General features: G+C 41.0%; 1 protein-coding gene across 7 annotated transcripts in view; it reads right to left on the reverse strand.

Moving 5' to 3' along the window:
- MYO6 (myosin VI) overlaps positions 1-23864 on the reverse strand; it is an 892076-nt gene that overhangs the window by 427372 nt on the left and 440840 nt on the right. For all 7 annotated transcript variants that reach the window (XM_069235652.1, XM_069235651.1, XM_069235650.1 and 4 more), the window contains exons 13-14: positions 17904-18061; positions 8718-8809 (exon numbers count right to left, since the gene is read on the reverse strand). In XM_069235652.1, coding sequence (XP_069091753.1) covers positions 8718-8809; positions 17904-18061 — 250 coding nt within the window. The remainder of the gene's footprint in view (positions 1-8717; positions 8810-17903; positions 18062-23864) is intronic.

The raw sequence follows: 23864 nt of genomic DNA on the forward strand, positions 1-23864 counted from the left end.
AGGGAGTGTTTGATAAGGTTTGTCGTGTACAGATGCAGGCTAAACTTGCTGTAAATGCCAGTGATTCTGTTGTTGCTGCCATCGATGCAGCCTGCCAGAGTGATGTGTTTAGTAGTCTGGATCACTTGGTGGTAAGCACCTCAGGGAGATTTTTGAATGTGCTCCTGTCTTCATTGCCCTGGCTCCTTCTCTATTTGCGCTCCAGTTATTTGCAGTTGTGTTCCATCAGTCTGACTTCCTCTATGTATTAACTGGCCTGTGGACTGGCTATTGTTGTGCTTGAGGGAGGCCATGAAGTCGGTATAGGAGGTGATCAAATTGTTGAAATTCTTGATGGCTTTGAGAAGGCTGTTGTGGTGTTCCGTTTGGCAGCCACTGAGAACAGTGTTCAAGTCCTTGCCAGTGATGATGTTCATGTTTCAATGAGATGTTCTGGTGGTGGTGTGTGCAAGTTGGACCGGGAACAGGAACACTGAATTTGACAAGGACTTGGTTATTCAGGGAACTGATGTGAGTTTGACTCGGATGCTGCCAAAGATGGCCATAACAGGGCCAAGGAGGTGTCCAGTGATGTGTCTAGGTCCCTTTACTCATTGGGTGAGACCCAAGCTTTGAAGATTTTCAATGAGTGCTCTTAGGTTGGGGTCGGCTGGTCTTCAAGGTGGAAGTTCGGGTCTCTGAGTAGGATGTAATTTCTAGCATCAAGGGCGAGCGGTGCAACAAAGTCTGTGATGGTTTTGGTGAACTGTACCAGTAGTTTGTCGATGAGTGCTGCTTTTGGTGGAATTAGATGTAATGTAGAGCTTGAATGACAGGTGTTCCATGTTGGAGGATGACATGGATGTCATATGATATGATAGAGCTTTTGTGAATGACACCGATTCTGCCTCTTGGATTGTGAAGTCTGTCATTTCTAGCAATCTTGCATCCAGGGAGGATGACTGTATTGTTGTATGGTGTCAATGTAGGGTTCAGCCAAGTTTCCCTGAGAAAAAGTAGGTCAGGCGCATTGTTGTGCAGCAGGTGCCAGATTTCTGTGGCATGTTTGGTGAGTGAACAGGTGTTGAGGAGCATGCATGTGAGTGTGGATTTTTGTGTGGGTGGTTGCAGGACTGTGTGAGCCTCAGCAAGTGGGGTGTTGCCAGTTCAATGAGTGTGGAGGTGCATGAAAACTTATAGGAAGCACAGGAGTATGCTCCCTTGGTGTTGTGTGGTGCAGAGAGACAGCGGCATGTGGAACAGTGGCCTGGGATGAGGGTCAGAAGGGTTGCAACATGCAAGCAGCAGGAGTGGGGAGGGCCAGGGTTCCTGGCACTGGGCATGGTCCAGGCATGGACAGGCGCAGGCAAGCTTTCCTTTGGCGCAGCAGTTGAGATCACACTGTGGCAGCCTTTTAGTAGGTCCTGAGCGGGAGAGGCAGAGATGTCACTTCCTGTGCAGATGGAAGATGGGAAATCCAGTAATGTCACTTCCTGTGCAGATGGATGATGGGAAATTCAGTTATGTCACTTCCTGGGCAGACCTAGCGGCCAAGTTTTCAGACTGCATATGTGTGACATTATCATCATTTGTGTGCTTATGAATGACATTCCAGACCATTTGTGTGACCCTTAAAGTAAAACTTAAATGTGATTAATACAAGCTTAAAAATCCCTTAAATTTGGTACATATAAGAAAGTATACCCATTGGTGTAAAGTGTTTAGAGTTGTCTCACAACATTTAATCTATCCTCGATCCCTAAATATCTATTGCTACTACCGACATTCATAGCAGCTGCACTGATAAATACATGTTTCCACTGGGTGGCATACAAAGGACTGCTGCTGAGCTCAAAGAAGCCCTCAGAATTGCATGACAAAGTGTTTTAGTGTGGTAAAGGAGGAAGGATTAATGATTTGCGTTAGTCTGACCCGTGATGTGTGCCACTTTGCAGGGCTGTGCAGATGGATGCTTACAACCCAACTATGTCACCTCCTGTGATGATGAAAAAAATACCACACCGACTCACTCTACTGTGTAGAATGGGAACTATAAGGCATACAGACTAAAAAGACAATTGTTAGTAGGTCCCCTGAAAAACATACAAATAATATTATTGCAGACTGCATAAAGATTGTGCGGCTACAAACTGAACTCACACCTTAGTCCATCCTTCTAATTATTTTATTTTTTTATCTATTTGGCAAAACAACAATGCCTTTGCTTGAACGTGAATCAGTTTGTGGCACACCTATAAGCTTTTCCAAGCTTCTGACTTAGAGAAGTGCTGGTTGCAGAAAGAGTCCAGTACAATATGGAAACACACAATAAAGTTGCCCTGTACAGCTCACAAAGTAGCACAATTGTTTATGGTTCTAGTAACAAAATAAAGAGGACATCAATATAATCTTACATTTACCTAACTCATCATGGTAAAGCCTTGCTATACTGCACTTGGTTTTGCTATTTTACATCAAGCAGCAAAATGACACTGATCTACAGTTTAGACAACAGAAAGGCAAGAGAAATAATAACAAGCATTTGCAATGCAACTGGTCTCCTATTTGCCCGAGTTAGAGCTATTAGCATTGTAAACTCCTAACCGGACTTTTCTCGACACACAAATTGAAAAAAGAAAAATCCGCGTGATCGTGCTATGTAAAACCCAGCGTGATCACGCTAAAATTTAAAAACAAAAAAACGAGCGCAATCACACTATGTTAAACCTAGTGCAATCGCGCTGCGTGGAAAATGAAAAGATAAAGTAGTGCAGAAACCAGACTGAAAACATGGAGCCTCATATGTTTTCAGTAGTTGGCTGGTGTGCTTGAGGAGGGCTAAACACCGGAAAAGGCATGACATTTGCATGAAATCAAGCAGATTTTAAAAAGGCAAGCCCACAAACCAATGAAAGTGACAGGTGTGACATGGGCGTGGTTAAAGGCCCAAAAAGAGATTACAACAGGGACGGAGCGCTTGTGACATCAACCCTAACAAAGGAAGCAAATAAGTAAATGGTATGAATATGCAGAAAATAATGTGCAGATGCATAGGCTCATGGAAGAGATATATCACTTCTCTACTGATTTACAAATATTAAAGTGTGCACTAGAGTTGGAACAAACAAGGAAGGCTCGAGCCAGATGCCTGGCTTTGGCTCAGCTCGAGGTCCTCTTGGAACCTTGAACTAAAAACAAGCAGAGGTTTTATGTGTCATTCCCCTGCCACTCACGGTCTAACCTCATGTGACAGGAATTAAGACTAAGCATTAGGCTTTGATGTAAAACAGGAGAAAAAAAACAGATACTTATCTACTGGCCAAATAGCAACGTGAAACCAGACAACTTGGGATCAAAGTCGGCTTCCACACTTATTGAACCTGAGAGATCATAAGCAAATTTTGCATGCCTCCTTTTTCCTCATTATTGCCCAAGAGCATCGTGAAATACGTGAGTTCAAGGTGTGCACTGCACAAAAACCTCTGAGGAGTTTGATTTAATAGGCTATAATGTTGCTCCCCGTATAATTTCAATATAGGCCACTTCTTTGGAACCCAAGGCAACTGACTCGCCCCTTAGTTCAGTACTGACACTGCCGTCAGGGCGGGAGGCTGCACAAATATTTCTAAGTATGTGTTTAAAATCTATACGTTTTAATGCCTCTCAATGCAGTGATATATTCTGATGCACTAAGAGGAAACCTTTCTGCATGTTAAAGAAAAACCCTTTTTCAAATTTGAAGATTCAAATTTCTGCATGATGGTTGTTGCACGATTAGAATGGCAAGCATTTTCTAGTTCGGCCCCTGTTCTTTTTTTGCTCATCCACCTCCAGTGTGTACATGGAATTTGACTGTAGTTATCTTTCCAGGCACTGTACTATTTTCCCCCACCCTATGCATGCAGAGCCTGCAGTGCTGAATAAAAGTGTTGAATAACAACACGGGCCGGGGTGAGGTGTTCATTGGCTCACACTTTATGTGCTACTGTCAGTCTGGAAGTACACCTATACTGATGTATGAAAATACACTGACAGAGGGAAAAACAAAGTACGTTCATTGGGACAATTGTCCTTTAAACAAACTATAAAACATTTAGATAATAAAACCATCTTAAAAATCACAAGTACACCCAAATGTGCCACAACTTATTCAAAACCAACTTTAAAACTCTGCTTAACGAGCATGTAACATGCAATTTTTACTGCAATATCGATATTATGGAGTTCCGATGATAGCCCCATTGTCTCCGACGTTGAATGTATTTGATATTTTATAAATAAGTGTCTTAAAACTTAATGCATGCTGACTTATAAAAAGAATACAATCCTTAAGAACAGGGAACATTTTACGTTCAGGAAGCGCATACAGAAACCATTCTCATCTCGAACAACATTACACCATTTAAGATTCGAAAAAAATAGGTTACACACCATTCTCACTTTTAAAGTGTTATTACACAAATCACAATACAATGAAAATGTTTGTGAATATTCAGGATGTTGCCATTATGTGGCCTATCATATCAAATACACTGTTTTACCTGGACTTACTGCTGACACTCAAAGCATCCCTCAAAAAATGCAAAGCCTTTTCAACCTCAGAATGATGGTAAGTTCTGAACAAGTCTGTCGACCTCTATTTTTCTCCGCCATGCCATTTTAATAATTAAACGTATTTCCTCGCCCTAAGCTAAATAGACACAGAGTAGCTCTTTTTTTACCTCAGTCCCACAAGCACGTCCACGTAAATATGTGCATTTAATGAACTGCTAGCCATAAAGCCAAATGTCTAATCAATTCTGTGTCTAATTCATTTCCTAGGGAGTACGCAGTACAAACCACCGAGTAAGTGTTGCAGAAGTGAATAATATAATAATGTACGAGAACACAAGATTTGTATTTAAAAAGCATTTTTTTTTATTTCACCATCGGAAGCAATACCGTCCTTTAAACCCAGCCATGATTATGAAGTTATATTCAAATTAAGTAGAATCACAAAGGTTTCATACACACTCACACAAAAGTGCAATATCATTCTTTTTTGAGGCCGAGGTATTCTTTGTACACGTCATAAGAGATATGACCTCCGAATACACATTAACATTGGAAATCTGAGGGCTAAACTGCTTACAGAGTCCAACATTTTAAGCAGGCATCTCCAACAACTAGCTCGTGAGCTACTGGTAAGCTCTTCAGCTACCTTTGATTAACTCTCCTGTCTGCAGCCAAACCTACTAAATTAGAAGCTTTTGCTTGGCTAAATTAATATATTTGTAGCAAAAGTGAAAATTGCGTATTCGAGATGATAACGTGTGTATTTTCAGAACTCATCCAAAGGAGTATGGAGAAAAATGGTTGGATTTCACAAATAACTTTTAAGCTGGAAAATCACGTGGTGTTGGGGAGGCTTATTACTGATATTATTTACTTTGGTGCCACGCACTTTGAGGCTATGGCTTTTATGTATTAGCTATCCAAAGGCCTCCGAATTGGCAAAGCCTTTTTGGCGTTACTGCTGGCAACCCTGTCAGATGCACTTAGGTGATCACTGCTGGTGCTCTTGCTTAGGGGGCCACTAATATAATCTTGTTTAATGGTGCCCACTAATATAATCTTGTTTGAGGGATGCCACTATTACAGCAGTAATAATAATAGTAGCTTGGGATAATTTAACATACGTAGCTCTGGTTACAGAAACAATCAGATCCCCGCCTTTAAAGTATTGCAGGCGCTGCATAAAATAGGCTGCACTTCAGCTAGTTACGGTATCCCAGACAATTTAACGTTCCTTGACCTGCACCTAACCTCTTCTAGATTCCCCACAACCCACTGCGGTGTTGGCTATCGCAAAATTCCCTAGGGTGCATGTCAAAACTCTGAGCTTATCCCACTTATCCAGCAACATAGCACCTTTCTTTCCTGGACGCACCTTATGTTATATTTAATGGTAGCACAACAGTGTCTCCAGGGGTTGCACTGTTGCTGCTCCCCAGGAGGACACCGGGTACTATACTAACTATAGAGCTTTGATCGCTGTTGGGGTGAACATCACACCACTTCTAATGATATTATAACCATTACTCTATGTGTTGGCCTTCTATTCCTCTAGGGTGGATTCCAGGTACTATATTTCTGGTGGCTTACAGCTCCACCAGGGGATGGGCTTCTGTTTGAACATTTGTGAAATACAAAGTATTTACTGGTAGTGAAACAGTGCTTACATAGGTTGGACTTTCCCACTAAATATGCATTGCACGGAGCTCATTTCAATCTCCGTGCATGCACGCCACAGAACACACCTAAAAAGAGAACATGGTTCATCAGGGACCTTATCGGCTTTGGGATAACAATACAGGCTTGGCTGCTCGCACAGCAGGCCATCAACTGACTCTGACTACGAGTCATATTGGTTTGGGTATGATGCCTACAAACAATTACTCTCACTCCCTTTGTATTCAGCTCCAAGCACGTGGTGCACCTGCACACTGCACGAGTCTGCAGAACACTCTCTGGGCCACACACAACACCAAAACAGTCCTCACAGGTATGATTAAAGAGTTTGGCGAATGGGTTACTTCACCTAAAAAATGGCGGATATTCTGTCCGCTGTATTACGATGTCCACAGGATATAATGGAATCGCAATATAAAGGACGATTTATCCATCAAGTTTGTGACGGAGTAACCCTACCTGCAAATCTCTAAATTAGGCCATAGGTTTTAATTATAATTTAATAGTGTATCCTCTTTCCAATGCGAAACATCTGAAACTGTCAAATTAACTGTTCAACATGATACACTAGTAATCAGAACTCACAATGTATAAATGCTGCAATACAATTCTTATTTCCAGTTTACAAAGTTATTGCAGCATGTGGTGTAGATTTAACATTGCAAGCTACCAACATGTGGAGCCCCGCTGTTGGAACTCAAATCCAAAGGATTACGTTACTTAACAGGCAAAGGTGGTGAGAAGGATCTAATGATATTGCTGGTAAATTTGCGGAAATTCTCATGCCTTCAAGCACACTATGTCTGCATATGGACAGACATATATGTTGCCCTAACCCAGGGCAGAGTGACTGACCTGCTCAGATAACACAAGGGGAAATAACATAATGCAATGTACATGCTAATTGTAAAGTGCAACCTTTACCATAATGGTGTCTTGGAGCTATAGGATTAAAAACAGTTTACTGAGCAGAAAGGAAGGAAGCAAGAAGTCGACTACTAAAATAATTGGAGAACAGTCAGTTTTTTAGAACTTTGCAAAAAGGAAAGAGCTGGACAAGAAACCTCAACTATGGAGGCAGAGTTTTCCAGATTCTCGCTGCCATCAAGGAGAAGGGTTAACCATCCGCTCGGGAACACCGAACCCTGGGACAGCGAGATGTGCCTCTAAGGAACAGAGCAAACCGACTGGGCAATAAACAGCGTTTGAATCTGTGTTGCATATAGATGGGGCCCAAGGTATAAAAGGCACAGAAAGCCAAACACATGTATTTGAACAGAACATGCTTCAAGAGACAAGTGCATTAGGAGAGGTTCTTGTCTGTGGTACTCAGAGGCAACAGCGCAAACCAAGCGATTAGTGTTGTCTGATGTGTCTGAAGCTACAGAAACTAGATGCTACTTCATCCTCACCGAATTATCAAATACCTTCTGTTTGGGCTTTAATGTGTCACAGGCTAACGATGTTAGCACTCAAGGTTTAATCTTGAAATCTGGTGTGGGGTAGACCATCAGGTACAGTTACCAGAACAAGACTGCACAATACATTTAACATTCCATGTTAAACCTTTGAAATAAGAATTAACACTTTTACGCAGTTAAATAAGTTAAGATGTTTCTTAGAAGCAAAATTATAACTAATTTGCTGTCAATGGGGTAGGATGTAAGGAGTAATCTGAAAGCTTTTCTGTGCAGGTTATTGCTGATATGGACTAGTAGGTTTCACATAAGCAGAATCTAGACTAGAGGCAGACTCAGCTGTGATTTGTGGCTTTGAGAGCAAATCAATTATTTGAGATCGACAGTCCTGCTCTGTTCATTCACACATGTGGGCATAATGGTGTCTTTGACAGGGAACGGCACGGCTCGAACACCTGATGAACTTGCACTCTTGCGTTTGGTGGCAGAAGTGCAGAGCTGGTCTGTAGAAACACCAAAAGAGGTGGAATGGGTGGGCAAAGGAAAGGATATGACCTCAGGGTCAGCATCATCAGTAACTACTGGCAAATAGAAGCGGGAGTGGGACACTTTTCACAGGATAGCTGACAGGTATCCGAAACCAGGATACTACCAGGTTGTAATATTTTCATTATTACATTATTACATTCAAGACATGGGTAATGGCCACTTGTATTAGAATTCACCATCTTAGTAATGAAAATAAATGTTGTAAAACACATGGAGGGTTAATACCACCAAAGAATGATTGGTGTCCAATTACCACATTTAAAAATTACACACTGAGAACCCATACGTTTCAACGGCCATCTCATTGGATAACTCTGTCTGAATATATGTTTTCTTCCTGCTACAAAATGCAGTGCAACCCTACTTACAAAGCATGTATTAGAGGCTCTCTGCCTCTCTGTTGGCAGTCACGTAGGATTCACAGCTTGCGCAGTTACACATGACCATCCAGCTATTTAACAGTGCTGTTTCTGCTGTTCCTCATTCTACACTACAAAATGCACTCAAGGAACGTAAACAGTAAAAGAAAGCATACATTACCTCTTTCAATATCCTTTCATTAAAGAACTGCTGCAGTTTCTCATTACAGTAGTTGATGCAAAACTGCTCAAAACTGTTATGCTCAAAGTATTCTGCAAAAAAAAAAAATTACAAGCAATTAATAACTGTCATAAATTAATGATAGATTCCCGACCCATCTCTTTACTAGTAGATGAGTGCTTAAATGCCCCTGGCGCTGCATTTCAATACCAGTGAAACATGACAACACAGAATTGCACATAACAGGCTCAGGGCAAAAATAAACGAATACACTCTGGAAAATTGAAGTTGAGTTAACAGTGCATCTTCATTGGTTATAAGTTCTGCAGTGGAGGGTAACGCATAGTCACAATGTTATCACAAATATTAGGGGTTCAACCGTGAGCATTCACTACATAAAACCGTGTTGCATTTCGGAAGAAGCAAAACCGAGGATTACAATAAATAAGGCAAATACCCAAACTATATTCAGAAACGATTTAGATTGGCCGTATAGGCTTTGATAAATCTCTATTAAGCACAGAACTTTGTATCCCTCTTTCTTGTCTTAATTATGGCAATAAGACAGCTGATAAAATAGGATACGCATGCCATTTAATGGGCTGATTTAGGTCTTTTTAAATGGCTGGTTTAACTCACATTCAACAGTACTCTACGTTTGAAAATAAAGTACATTAACTTTAACAAGTATGCTTTTTAAAAATAATTGAGACAAAGAATGGAAATATTGAAACAAAAATAAGGAAACAGATTTATGGCACAAGGAAGTAGAAACGGCTTTCCAGTCCCTTGAGAACGCTACTGCAAATTGGGAAAACGATCTGTTGTAACAAAGGCTAGTTATGTTAATACCATATATAATAATAACTTGTTGCATAAATAATTCAAAGGAGGCAAACTGCCTGGTACATAAGGCAAACTATCAAGTCTGCTCTAGTGAGAAGGTGGAGGGAAAGCACACTCATTTTAGACACCCCCCACCAGCTGGAATAGTTCCTAGCAGTGACGTGCCGCAGCACTGAAGTGGCGGTAGGAGGGACTTGGAGGAATACAGACATGGGACCAATGGCATTGCTAGAGTGGCATCAGCCCTATGAAAGCAAAGGAAATGGCCCCCATGCCCTTGGTTTGTAATACAAAACGGCTAGAATGGGGTGGAGGGGTCCAGTGGGCTCCTCACACCCTGGGCACTACAGATAGCTACAACCCTCGGTAGTACAAGTAGATAGTACATGTTAGGATTGTGGGCACTTTCTTACTTTTGCATGTGCCACAGGAGCTGTTGCATGCAGCAGACACTAAAAACGGCCTCACCATACCTGCCCAATGACTTGGTGATCTCGAAGACCTGCTCAACCAGTCCCCAGCTTCTTAAGAAGATGCAGTAACCTGTAGAGAGCATCTAAAGGTACACCTACAATTAGACCCATCCACGGTACAAACCGCCACCTGTCCTATGTTATACATTTATGAGCTGTCACGGGTATTTCAGCTAAAAGGCAAAAGAGGCTAATGCATGGGGACTCTGATTGGGTTACCAGTACGAACTTCAATTTCTGGATACGCACTGGTCGAAGGAGCTGGGACGGAGAGTTGCAAACGTGTAGGCAGATCAACAGGTCACCTGAGAAAATGGTTCTGCCCCATGGATGGCAGAGGTAACTCAGAAAGTCGGATTACTCACAGCACATTCTGCTTCTGACTGCCAAAATTGATCAGAAAAACATCAGATATCATCGTTTTCATCCCCTTCTGAGACATGGTGTCAGGTTCCTGAAAGGCGGGGGCATCAAACAAAAGGCTAGAGACAGCTGCATTAACCCTGGAGAACCCAGGAGATAGTGGGCAGGTACAGCAGAGCAGACAAGGCCGCAGACCAGAAATGTACTCTAGGCAACTGGTCCAACTGAAAGAACTGAAGAGCAATTGAAGCGATCAACAGGTGGGAAGACAAGTGTACTGCGCTGATTGGGGCCATTATGTCATTAGGGCATAGACCCTTTATTTGCTTTCATTAAGGGAGAATCAATTGTCCTCTTTTAGCCCAGACCATGTATCTAGGGTCATGTAAATTTATAATTCTAATCAGACTTCATCAAACCTGCTTATCCACACCTGGGTAGGTCGCGGGGTGCACGCAGGCTGAGCCAAACCACAACACCAGCACTCAGATAGTGCCCACTGCGATGGAGAGTTGGAACAACACATGATCTAGGTAGGACAGCTAAGATTCAGGTAGACTTAACAAGGTAATGAACAATTTCAGTTACCTATTTTGAACTGGAGAGACATCACTCGCCATTCGAGCTCACAAGGTTGTTTACTCTGAAAATGAGGCACTGCAGGCGATGGACTGGTGATTCTGAGCGAGTTCAGAGAGAGGGAAAGGATACTGTATGTGGATACATGTCAAGAGGAGCTTTTATGTGGTGGCAGACAAGCCTTGCTATTCCCTGCCTTTGGGGATGAAAAAACATATTAGCGCACTTTATGATGTTGCAAAGAAATAGTGGTAAGATCCAAAGTTACATTGTTTGTATTCCCTTCACTAAGACTGAGTCTTAGTAATCCATGTGGTTACACTGCAGGGATAGACTTTGCTTTAGAAACTCAAATATAAAGGTTGGGGACAATGCAGGTCAGTGAAAGCAGCTAACATCCCAAAAGTGGGAACAGGGAAGCAACGTTTCATGGGGAAGAATTTATAATCCAATGTACGAGTCATTCATCACGTCTATGTTTAACTGTTGTACAGGTGAGCTTCTGAACAACTCACATGGAGTGAAGCATTTTTTTCTAGTTCATACCCTGAATTTGCTTTTTTTCTAGTTTTTACTTAAATATAAATTTCTTGCAGAAGTATCTTTTACTTTATACAAAGAATCCTCATTTTATTGCTGGAGTGCGTCATAGTGTCTCGCAGTGCTGTCACAAATCTATTGAAATAGGTGGCAAATGTTATCCGGTTGCTGCAGCCCGGCTGTAGTGAGGACCTCTTGGAACTAAATTGGTACCCCATTTTTAGCTTCATTTTATATCTGATGTTTTACATGTTTTAACTGCAGTGTTTTTAGCCGGGACATTTTACACATGCTGCTTGCATGAGAATATTCCAGGAATATATTATATGAGTTGCTTGTCTTAGTTAGCCTTTACTCGACATTTAATTAGTACATTCTGTTCAAGGCTAGGCACACAGTACATGATATTCTAGTGCTTGCATTGCCCGTTCGGAGACAGCTACTAATACTTAGACGTGTGCCTCTAACACAATGTTGCATAGATTATATAAACGATGCACTGACAGTCCTCGGTCGCGTGGTAACCTACCAGCTTCCCAAAAGGGTTGCTGTTTACACACAACAGGCTGACTCCAGATGGTGTTCTACAGGTTTGGGGGCTAGGACTAACCTCTTTGATAGGGCAAAGGTGGAGGGTACACCCACCATGCCCCTCAGAATGGGCTTAGCTTTATGTATGGACATCTAAAAATAATTTACCATGGTTGGTTTGTTCATTCTTTTTACCAAGTTCATAATGCTGATTACTTTGCTTTGTGTCATTTGCTTAATTATCGCAGCTCATTCTCTATATGCAAGGCTACGATTGTTTCAATAATTTATTGAAAACGTATCTCTATCTCTCTTGTTTTTGCCTGGGCATCCATGAGTAATACAACAAAAGGGGGGGTCTGTTTCCACAACTTCCTTGAGAGACACAGTGTCATGTTTAGTTTGCACTGGCACCTTCCACACCAGTAAGGTTAGGGGTGTAGGTGAGGCACTGAGCTAGCCAGGAATTGGGCCAATATCAGTTCCTGATGATGTGGACGGACTTATTCCTCTACATTCTTAAATTCTGTTGTCCTAATTCACAGTCCTATTATCTTAGCAGGAACCGTATAACAAGGCTTTGTGATACTCTCACCTACTCTGTGTGTAAAGAGCTCTCCTTGTTTAAATTCAGAAAGACCCTCAAAACATGGTTATTCCCTTAGATGTGATGCGTCGTTCTGTGTTCCTGTATTCTACTTCTACTGACAAGATAACATAACATCATTGCCCAATAAGCCAACTGTTGAAAGCAAACAAAAATTAGACTTTTCTTGTCTATTCATTGAGTCTTTTGTATTTGTCGTACTTCAAGCATTTGCCAATTTGTTTCGTTTTTTGAGTAGTAGCAATTGAGCATCCTTATGAGAAAATAGCAATGGAATGTGGGGCAGGCAGCGATGTACCTCTAACCACCTGCTGTGTCCACCTGCAGGAGGATGTAAACTGTCATTCTAAAAGCTCCAGACTGTCTTGGTGTTGTGTCACACACAACACTTTTTTTTTTCCAGACAGACATTTCTACAGCTGGAGGCGGGAAACTAGGAATTCTCCCGGAGGTTGGTGACTTTGGGCATGAATAACCCACTCTCACTGCAGTTAAGTAGCATAGCTGACAAGCACGAGTTCATGCCTGCCACAGCAGCTGTGCACTAACACAACTGCAAGTGTGACTGAGCTCAGATGCAGGGCCTATGACCACTACCCAGCCAGAGAGCAAGGCCGGAGAGCACAGAATCTCACCCAGTTGTCTACACAGGAGTGAAGGGGGTGACAAGCCTTAAATTATAGCCCACTCCCAGAACCCTCATTCCTGTAGCTTCTCAGAATGCCTTAAGACTTTGGTGGTTTACTTTGTTACACCTGAAAACTGTTTTGTGGATACGTTTATTACAGGGGTAGCAAACGTGAGTCCATTCAGGCCACATTTTCAGGATAATCTCTTTGCACGCACTGTATGTAAATTTATCTCATGTGACCATCTTGGAAGGCTGACTTGGATCCAACAGTCCAAGGTCTATGCTGGTGACTATTGCTTCAGTCCTGTCCTATTATTAATATCCAGCTGTTTATTTCCACTTTCTATCCTGAGGTGAGTGCCTACTGCTCTTCTCAAATAAAAAAAAATAATTACATTTCTTTGCCAACAGTTTTCTATGCAGAAGGGTATAGAAAAACTGTTAAACGAAGTTTTGCTTTAAAAAGAAATTCTACAACGGCACATGCAAAAAAACAAGCACTGATGCAGAACATTAGATTATTGTGTTAAACAAAAATAAATGATACATTGAAACAGTGAAGCTTAGCCATTTTGACATGCTTGTGTACTGCCCAAATTAAAAAAGTACCTTCAATGTTAGCACAAGTCAACTTCATTTGTCTCAAATGGGATGCTTTCAGAGTGCAGGCAGGAACTTGGTCATTTATCCTCGCTAACTGACCTTCCTCACATCAGAATTTGTTTTTTCTACCAATCAGTTAATCCTTTGCTACCTTCAAAATTAATGCTATAGCAGGTCTCCCCGGGGCAGCTGGGAGACTTTCCATGACATGTTCTAGAATTCATGTATTTCTAGTGAATTCAGTTCATTGCCTCGAATTAAAGTATTACAGACATTGCCCTTTCAAACGCAGATCCCCAAAGCCTAAGATGCTGATGTCACGGAATTTAAATCAGGAAATAATAGTGCACTATATTGTGACTTTCCTGTAAGATGTCCCCAACTATCATGGTATACAAAGGGCACTCACCATGTCAGAGCTCGTCCTACAACAACGTATTACCCCCTTAAGTGGTGTAAGGTATTAAAAGTCCATTAGGTGTTTAATTAGAGCTATCATACTAGATGGTCCAGTCAAGCACTACAGCTGTTAGAAAAGAACTACGAGTTGGAGAACTGAATCCCCAATGTATTTTACTCTTGATGTAGACATGTCAGCAGGACAAGGTACTCGCCGCATTGGGTGGGGTGGGGTTCTTTCTAGTATCTAGAATCAGAATCAAGACTGTCAAAGTCATTCATAAAGCCCTTTTTACTAGGTGATGCTACTTCTATCCGCGGTTAAATCTCAGTCCCTAACTAAATGTGCTGTCTGACTTTATGCAAATGTCTTCAGTGGTGAAGAACTTTCTTGCATATTCAACTGCATAATTAGATAGGTAAATGTTATGTTCAAGGGAAACAACTCTACGATTACGATTATTACATTATCTGTATATATCCAGATCCTTGTCTTTGAACTCCTCCTCCTGAAATAAACTCAGAAATAAAGTTACTCGTGCTTGCACTTACTGCTGACAAAGATCAAAACTTAAGAATTACTCAAGTCAGATATAGATGACAATTATCTAGTAAAATGCTTCAGTGATAAAGTGCAAGACACTTAAATATGTATTGACACAGGCACACAGCTCCAGAAAATGTAATTATCACCTTCTACTCAATAGAGGGTTAAAAGTCAACCTGACACGATTCGAAGCGTGAAATCGGACTGGGCAGACGTTTATTCAAATGATTATTCCTTTAAGATACTCTATTAGTTTACAGGGCCTCACTTTGCTCTGTTAAATCACGATCGTGTCATATTGTCAGATAATATTGTTGTAGTCCAACAAAAACGCATCGAATTATAAATCAGAAGTAACGTGCAGCATAAAATGTGATACATCCTGCGGTCTAATTTAGGAATTATCTCTCACCTCTTTTACATCATCACTGCAGGAAAACACTGTTACACTCGCTTGTTAGGTTTGCTGCGGGCTGGCTTAAGAATTTTGAACAGATGCAATTCTCTAGGTTGGTCTAATTATGAGCTGTGGTTGCTTCTAGCAAGTGAAATTACTGAAACACTCGCCAGGCTGGGGAAAACGGGACGGGGGGAGGGGGGTGTGTGTGTGGAATACTAAGGAAATATTTATAGTAATTTCGGCATACTATAGCGTCCAAACATTACACCCCAGAAGGGTAAATCCTGAATTGACCTTGATAGGCCCAGGGCTACTCACCCTGCCTGGCTTGCCAAGACCGAATATTTGTAAACACGAGTTCCTAAACTGCCTTGAGAGTAGAATGTATGTAGAAAAGCGATGTATCCTGGTTAATGAACTGTACTACATTTTTTTAATAGTGTAGGTCGACAAGGCTACTTTCAGTGCTCGGAGCATTTTCACTAGTTACACTTGATTCTCCGTAACTACGATTTGCAACGGAGCTTCTGGTAAGCTTGAGCAATAGTTATCTTTTATGGATCAGGATGAGAAAGGAAGTAAGCTTTTGGCCGTAAGCTGTGAATACATTAAATAATACTTCTGGGTAGCAACCTACTTTAGCAATATCCTGTAGATTTCTCTCAGGATTAGCTTTTCTCGCTAACATAGATGAAGCACATCAGCATACGGAAGCAGATTTTAATGCTGGGTTTTTTCATCTGTACACAAACCATCATAAGCAAAAATAAAGGGTTCACGGCACTTGTAAGGTGATGTTAAGCAGACAAAGGTATAAACATACTGCGACATCTAAATGTTTTGTTTTTGTTTTTTTAGACTCTTTCCAAAAAAGTATTCACATAAGATAATATGTTTAATTTTCCTCCATCATGCCACAGACAAAGGTGTACCAGCAGGAATGTTACTGTGGGTCTCCTAGTATCAGGCATGCCTAGATTCCTGTAGGGGCTGGCATGCATGCAGGCAGACACTGAACTGGACAAAGCTGTCAGTTAAAGAAGGACAAGTTACTTACCTTTGGTAATGCCTTTACTGGTACAGATAATATCTAGTTGCAGATTTCTTACCTACGAATTTTGCCCAGGCAGCAGTCTGGATCTGGAGATTTTTCTCGAGCAGTACACCGTTAGATGCCGTTGATCGGCTCAGCGTACATTGTCGTCCATGCCGGATATGACATCGCAGGTCTTATACACGAGCTCCCCCAGTACACTAACATTAGTTTCTTTTTTCTACTTTCTACGCAAGAAGCGAAGACCCATGAAGAACACTGATCTCTGGTGTGTCAAAATTAAGGCCCTGAAATGGAGTCCCTGTCTCTACAAATCAGTTTGTATGGCCAGGAGAATGGGTGGGTCTGTAAGGAAACTGCAACTAGATATTGTCTCTACCAGAAAAGGCGTTTCCGAAGGAAAGTAACTTACCCATCTGATAGAGACATCTAGTTACAGATTCCTTACCTTAGAATAGATACCCAAGCAATACCATCCCCAGAGGCAGGTCTGCAAAACTAAGATCATACTACAAAGTCCTGGAGGACCAAACAGACAAAGTACCTGTCCCAACGGACCTGGCTGTCCAGGAAGTAGTGTTAGCTAAATGGCACAGTAACCCTCTCTATAGCTCCCTTGGCCAACAACACAAGGTATATCTATATGAATACCTGAACCACAGCTTTGAACCAGCTCTCAACTCAACCAAAGAGCCTAACAAACTACTTGCTATTTACGAAACAACAAGGAGGAGGTCCCAACACAATCAGAATCAGAGAATGTCTGAGCAATGAAGGAGACTCGATTTCTTTCTTATCAACAGGTAATGCACAACAGTGACCATTCTTGTACCCCTCCTTTTTTCCTATCACTAGCATCAACCCTCATTAATCACAATATCATTACATGGCTTCCCATCTTCTAAATATTTCCCCCAGTTATTCCTCACTAGTATAGTATTGCTCAGGTCCATATACGGGAATGAGAAGTGAAGGCCTTTGTGACATGTGCCTGGAAGAGCCCAAGTTCCATTTACAAATCTGTAGCTTCCCCAGTTGTACAGTATTTTAGATAGTGTCAAGCGCTGCCTTTTCTATTTTCAGATGCTTTATTATTCACCAGAGCTACTGCGTCGATGCAGAGATAGAGCTGAACTCAATGATGTGTGAAGCCCATGTTTTGCAGTTTCAAACTGGGCTATGCTTGATGTTTTTTCCCTGCCCCTCAATACGGATCAGGTGTGGAGGGCCCTCATTTCTCTCTCTCTTTCACCCTCATCCAAAACTTGACCTATTTTGAGGTCTCTCTTACAAGGCTGCAAACAGACCTTTCAGGTCAACCTAAAAGGTCACAAGATACCACAAGAAAGCACTAAATTGTTTAAATTAAAATGTCCAAGAATATTTTAGACCTCAAAATCACCTTTCATACACCATAAATTGCCTCCCTGCATGAAAAACTATGAAGCACGGGTGCACGGAATGCAAAATGTCTTCTATAAGAAATGTTATTTTAACTGCAACTCAAGATAATAAACAGAAGTAAGTGAAAAGATTAAATAATCTGCATGACTGAAAAAATAGGAACTCTGTACTGATGATATATAAGCAATAAAGAGGAGACATTAACTTACCAAACCCAGCTATGTCGAGCACCCCGATGAAGGACGAAGAGGTCTCGAAAGGAAAACACTGGTTCACTCTGTTCACCACATGATCAAAAAGATGACTATAAACAGCTTTCGCAAGGGCATCACGGGCATTGTTGGCTTGCTCTACTTTCAGTGGAACCCTGAATAGCAAAAGGAAATACACAATTATGAATATATTTTCCAAAATAATTTGGTGGTGATAAATGTCAGACAAGAGGGAAGGAAAAATACTGTTTTCAAGATAAGCTAAAATTCACTTTCCTACTGTAGATTTTAGGGCCAAAGCAGTGAGGCTGCGCATGCAGAAAAGACAAACATGCAAAATCAAACTCACTGTCATGGGAACCTAGGTGAAAATGCAGGTGCGCTTCAATTAATTAATACAAGACCCTAAATGACATCATCATGAAAGAGTATTGATGGGAACGCCCAAAACCAGAAAAGTATCTCCAAACATTGCAAGGAACACTAATGCAACAACGAAAAAATGAGATAGCTGTGAACTAGCAAAATGTTGCCTTTTGATGAGTTCCTAGCGTCGATAACTACCCACAATATTCATAGCTATCACCGACGGAAAGTCTCATTACAGTATAAACCCACCTTTTCTACTCCTTCCCCTAACAGCTGCCTGTAAACTTCACAGAGCTCTTATAAAGAACTAGAGTTTTCAACTAGCTCAAAAAAAAAATCCTTCGTTGAGAGTCTTTCTCCTGGAGAAGGCAGCTTTAAAAATAATTCAGTTTCCTGTGCAGAATTTGGTAAAACAGTTACATGTTTATAAGAAATTACCTTCTGGAGCAGTACACTTTCACTGACTGCTGCCATTTATTCAAACATGTGTGGAAAGGAAAGGCTGCTCTTCAGCATTATTGATTTCAAGACTATCACATCACATAAGTTTTTTTTTTTTTTTTTTTAAACAGTCTGTCCTATTGCCACTGCTGTTCAACCTTTCTTTTTCAGACAAACGGAGGAGGCCGAGATTTTGGGGTATTATTTCCTCTTTGATTGGGAAGTGTTTTTACAAGTCTACTGATTCATGCTGACAAACTGATCCTATGTGATCATACTTAAACTGAGGTGTAGAGACTGATAGAAAATATGCTGAAAGTTTATAATAGAGAAAGACAAGACAAAAATCCTAGGAACAGAACATACATCCTTTATTGCTAAGGTATCTATAACAATTTAACTGTGGTTGTGCCTTGAATTCAGCCCTAAATCAATGAAGGAGATTGCAAAGAGAATAACATTACTTACCTCTATTATACAGAGGTTCAATCAATGGAGCGTTTTAATACCGGGAATTTGACAATTGTTTAGTCAACAAATATGCATAAATTGAGTTATAGGAAGGCAAGGTTGCAAATGTTTTATGTGCTTGTGTTTTATGGGAACACAAAGAAGGGCGAAAGGAGGGACGGAAGGACAAAAAGAGGTGGGAGAGCATAAATCTTATTCACAAAATTAAATGCATTAATTAACTAAAGTGTGATTTAAAACGGTAAATAATGTGTGCATATTAATCATATAATTTGTAGCAGGTAACTGCACTTAGCCATTATAATCAACACACACTACTGAAAAGAATTAAGTTAACCTAATAATAATGCCACTTTGAAACTTTACATATTTTAGGTGCAGAGGTTCCTACACATACTCTTTGCGGAAGCTTTGAAAGTAATGTTTTTTTCTTCCCACTGAAAATGCCGTGTTTTTTCAGTGAATAGTGAATAGCTCTATTTTTATGTATTAGACAACTGACAGTGAAGTTCCGATCAGGAAGAGGGAAAGATGCCAGGGTGGAAGATTTGTGGGAGGAGGTAACTATATCAGTTTGTCGGTTCGTATAACAATTCAAGGACATAGCCATGCGAGGATCATTGTTTTGGCATGAGAGTCTGGGTTGTATACTTGCTCTGAGTTTGGAAAAAACTGATTGGTTCTGAGTGCGCGAACAAGCTGAAATGTTGCAATTAAGGATTTTGTTGAAATACAATAATGTGTTCCTGAGATTAGAGAGGAAGGTCTCCCTTACAGAGATGTTTTGCTTTCTTCAATTGAGAAAACGATTTTTACCTCTGCTGATCGCCGCTGCTGTGTGCAAAGTCTTCATGCCTAGGCATGCTTGTTCTCTCATGAGAGACCTTTAGTTGGTTTTCTGAAGCAGACACATTGATTTATTTGCAAAATGCCATTTCTCGACTTCTGCTTTCTTTATTTAGAACAGTTGTTTCCTTTATGGAACAGACCATTCAGATATTCTGTATGATTATATAATTGTCACCCTGTAATGTTGTATCTCAAGGTATAGGATCAATGTATTGCTCATTTAAATTTGTAACAATAACACTTGAAATAGCAGTATCTGCTTAGTAATCAATTTAACCCGACTAAAATTTGTTAATCAAATTCTTCAGATTCACTTCACCTCTCTTTGTCTTTGCCTGTGAAGCCCCATTAATCTTCACTGTTTATGGAAATAAATGTATATTATCGCTCTTAGAATCCTCTCCTAGTGGACAAAAAGGTCCATACAACCAGTGACGGGGTTTGTATGACGATTATACCCGACATTTGCGATTTAAGGCTCTCTGGAGCTCTCCAGCAGAGGGAAGGAAGAAAAAGAATGAGGAAAGGAGGGAATGAAGGATGAAAGGAGGGTCAGAGGAGACGAAAGAGAGGAGGAGCAGGAGAAGGCCATGAATCCCCTATTAAAGGCAGAGATAGCAGTTTGGACAGTCTTCCTGTTTTCCTAAACTATCATCAAATAAGGCATCAGTTAGAGACCACTTGCTCAGTAACACATTCAGTGCTAAAAGACACATATATGTATTTCATACTCAAAAGAATAATGCTCCTAGATACTGAGTAGACATTTAAAAAATAGATCCTTTCACATGCTCTTTGTCAGGTGTGGGATCAGAGTCTCTGTACTTGCCCAGGTTCCACATATCTGACAACCAGAGGGGTCTTTCTGAAAGTTTTCAGACACTGACGAAAACTTCCAAAGAGCTTTGGTTCCCTCACTGATAAACGTCACATTGCCTTGTACCTGTAGGTAGGCCTCAGAAAGCTGGGAGTCTGCTGTTTTCGCTATTCTGGACAGAGGATTCAGCTTGGACATGCAATATGTTTCTACAGGTCCTGCAGGTGAACATATGTATGCTGGATCCACTGCGGTGAGACCAGGTGGCCGATTTTTTTTTTTTTTTTTTTTTTTAACTCTTCAGTGCTGTCCAGCAGCTGCATTCAGTGCTTTCCCCAAGGTATGCAGACGACATTGCTTGGTCCACTGGTCCAATGCAGCACTGGGTCCAATGTCACACCAAAAATCTGAATCAGCCACTAGAATAGTCAACTGAGACTCATAGGAAGACACAAGATGAACATGCATGTAAAACTGCTCTATGCATGCACTCTATTGACTGATTTGACTGTCCTATAGCTTTATTGATTCCTTTTTGTGTCCTTAGAATCAAAAATATAAGATTTTAATTGCACCTTGGTAAAGATCCCTCCCCATTGGCACGATGGATGATTACTTGCATGGAGGAACAAACCTCAGTCTACAATGGAACTGGTACTCTGTAATGCATCTTTTATGCACATATTGTAATATTCTTCTTGTGATGTTGCTTTTCTCCTTGTGTTAAAACGCTTTTCTATTTTTGGGATTGGTTCCTTCATGCTTCTACTAATAGAAGGGATAACCTGATTTCATTTACCTGTCTCTGAGGCCAGCACTTTTACTTGGCAGTGCACCAAAATAACTTAGTTAAAATATCAAGACTTTTCCCACTGCTAGGAATTTGCAATCTTCAAATAAAAGATGCATCTCAAGCTTATTAACTTTAGCACTGCAAGAGGTTACACACTAAAACATCTGGGGCCCAATAATGGAATAATCTGATGTATGTGAATTAACAAAAAAAATGTAACCTGGGAACCACACTGGAAGAAACAAAATTATGGAAAAACAACCTCAAGGAAGGGCAATTTCAACAAAACACAAAACGAATGGAAAATTAAAGGGAACGTTTTAAAGGAAAGGTAATAGTAAGAAAATATCCAAAATGACATTAAACTTGGGTGGAGTTTAGGGGTGCAGAGGGTTTTTCTAGGGTTCTTGGATGAGTGTAGTTTTGGCGTAGAAAGTGAGTTTTAGGGTTCTAGCATGGTGGAATGAAGGGGGATGAAGGTTTTTTTAGGGTATAATGATGAGTTGTATTTGGAGGTGATGGGGTTAGAGTTCAGGGATGGGTGGCGTGTGGGGGGTGTTGAAGGGTTTTTAAGATTCAGTGATGGGCAGACTTTATGGGCAGTGAAGAGCTTTGAGGGATTAGGAATCATTGAACTTCAGGGTGGTGTTTTAAGGGTTCAAGGAGAGGTAGAGTTGAGATGTGGAAAAGGGTTGTTAGGGTTCAGGGATGGGTGGTGTTAACGAGTAGTGTGGGGTTTTATGGCTTCAGGAATGGACAGGGTTTGAGCATAGAAAGGGGTTTTTAGGTTTCAGGAACGGGTGGAGTTCAGTCGTAATGAGGGGGTTTAGGATTCAGGGATAGTTAAGTGTAGAAAGGGATTTTATGTTTCTGGCATTGGAGGAATGTACGGACAGGTATGAGTGTAGTTTAGACTTGCTGATAGGTTATTAGGGTTCAGGGATGGGTGGAGTATAGGGGTAGAAAGGGCTTTTAGGATTAGAGATGGGTGGATGTTAGAAATGGGGTCTCTAGTTGGCAGTGGGTTGCACCCTGTCCAAGTAGGGGCCTTCACTCTAGTCAGGGTAAGGGAGCTACACAGCGGAGATAACCCCGGCTCACACCCTTGGGTAGCCTGGCATGAGCAGTCAGGCCTATCTCAGAGGAAATGTGTAAAGTATTGGTACACACACACAGAACCACAGTAAAAACACCACAAAAGTACTCCACACTAGTTTAGGACAAGCATTGACAAAGACAATAGGTTTCACCTATGCAAGCTCCATTGGCTTGGTCATTTTTTTTTAGCTAGTTGTATAGCGCTGTGCAATATAGCTAAAAGGGAAAAAAAAAAGTGCTGTGATGTGGTCAATGGCGGCCGTGTCATAGTGTTATTTTTTCTTTACTTTTAGTGATGCTGTGCAAAATTGCTAAAAGCATTGACAAAACCAAATAACTTTTATGTATATGAGAGAAATTTGGCTCTTTCAATGTCTTTTTTTTGGTGTGACAGGATAGGGAGGGGTGGCGAGATAGGATACAAAATGAGGGATAGCAGGAGGAAGGTGGGGCGAGGAACAAACAAGAGGCAAGAAGATTGGCGCAAGACTAAGGGAGATGGAAGGCGGGATGAGGGAGGGCGAAGCAACAGCATGAGGAGGGTGGGATGGGGCCAGGAGGGAGCAAGCAAATTGTAACATGGCAGGATGGGGGCACTATGCTTTTTTTTTTTTTTTTTTAACAAGAGATGTTTATTGTCTCAGGCAAAACCTAAAATGTTATTGTCCTTTTTGGAGTTGTAATGCCTGCAGGACATGCTGAGATGCCTGCTGTTGATGTGCTTCATACTGTTTGTCAAACCATATGCTCTACTAATTCATCGTCCAACACTTCTGTCTGCGCATTCCCCAATGAGAAAGCATAAGCCAAGGTCTGTGCTTACATCGGCCAAGCACAGTTGGTCCAGCAGCTTAGCTCACTGTGATGTAAATCAATTAGTGTGATATTTGTAAACAAACACATAGAAAAAAGTAACTGATTTGCAAAAAAGGCAGAAGGACTAACTTCTTTCTAAGCAGTCTGCAGCCAGAAGCACTGTATTTTGCATGCATTGTACTGTATTCCCAAGAATTTTAATGTAATCAGACAATTCCATAACTTAATTGTTAGCATTTTGAAGGAGTTCCTACTTTACTGTACATGCAAGTAATTTTATGAAAAATACAGGTCATGTTCGGGA

Source organism: Pleurodeles waltl, chromosome 5 (assembly GCF_031143425.1).
Source record: "Pleurodeles waltl isolate 20211129_DDA chromosome 5, aPleWal1.hap1.20221129, whole genome shotgun sequence".
In the NCBI taxonomy this organism is placed as follows: Eukaryota; Metazoa; Chordata; class Amphibia; order Caudata; family Salamandridae; genus Pleurodeles; species Pleurodeles waltl.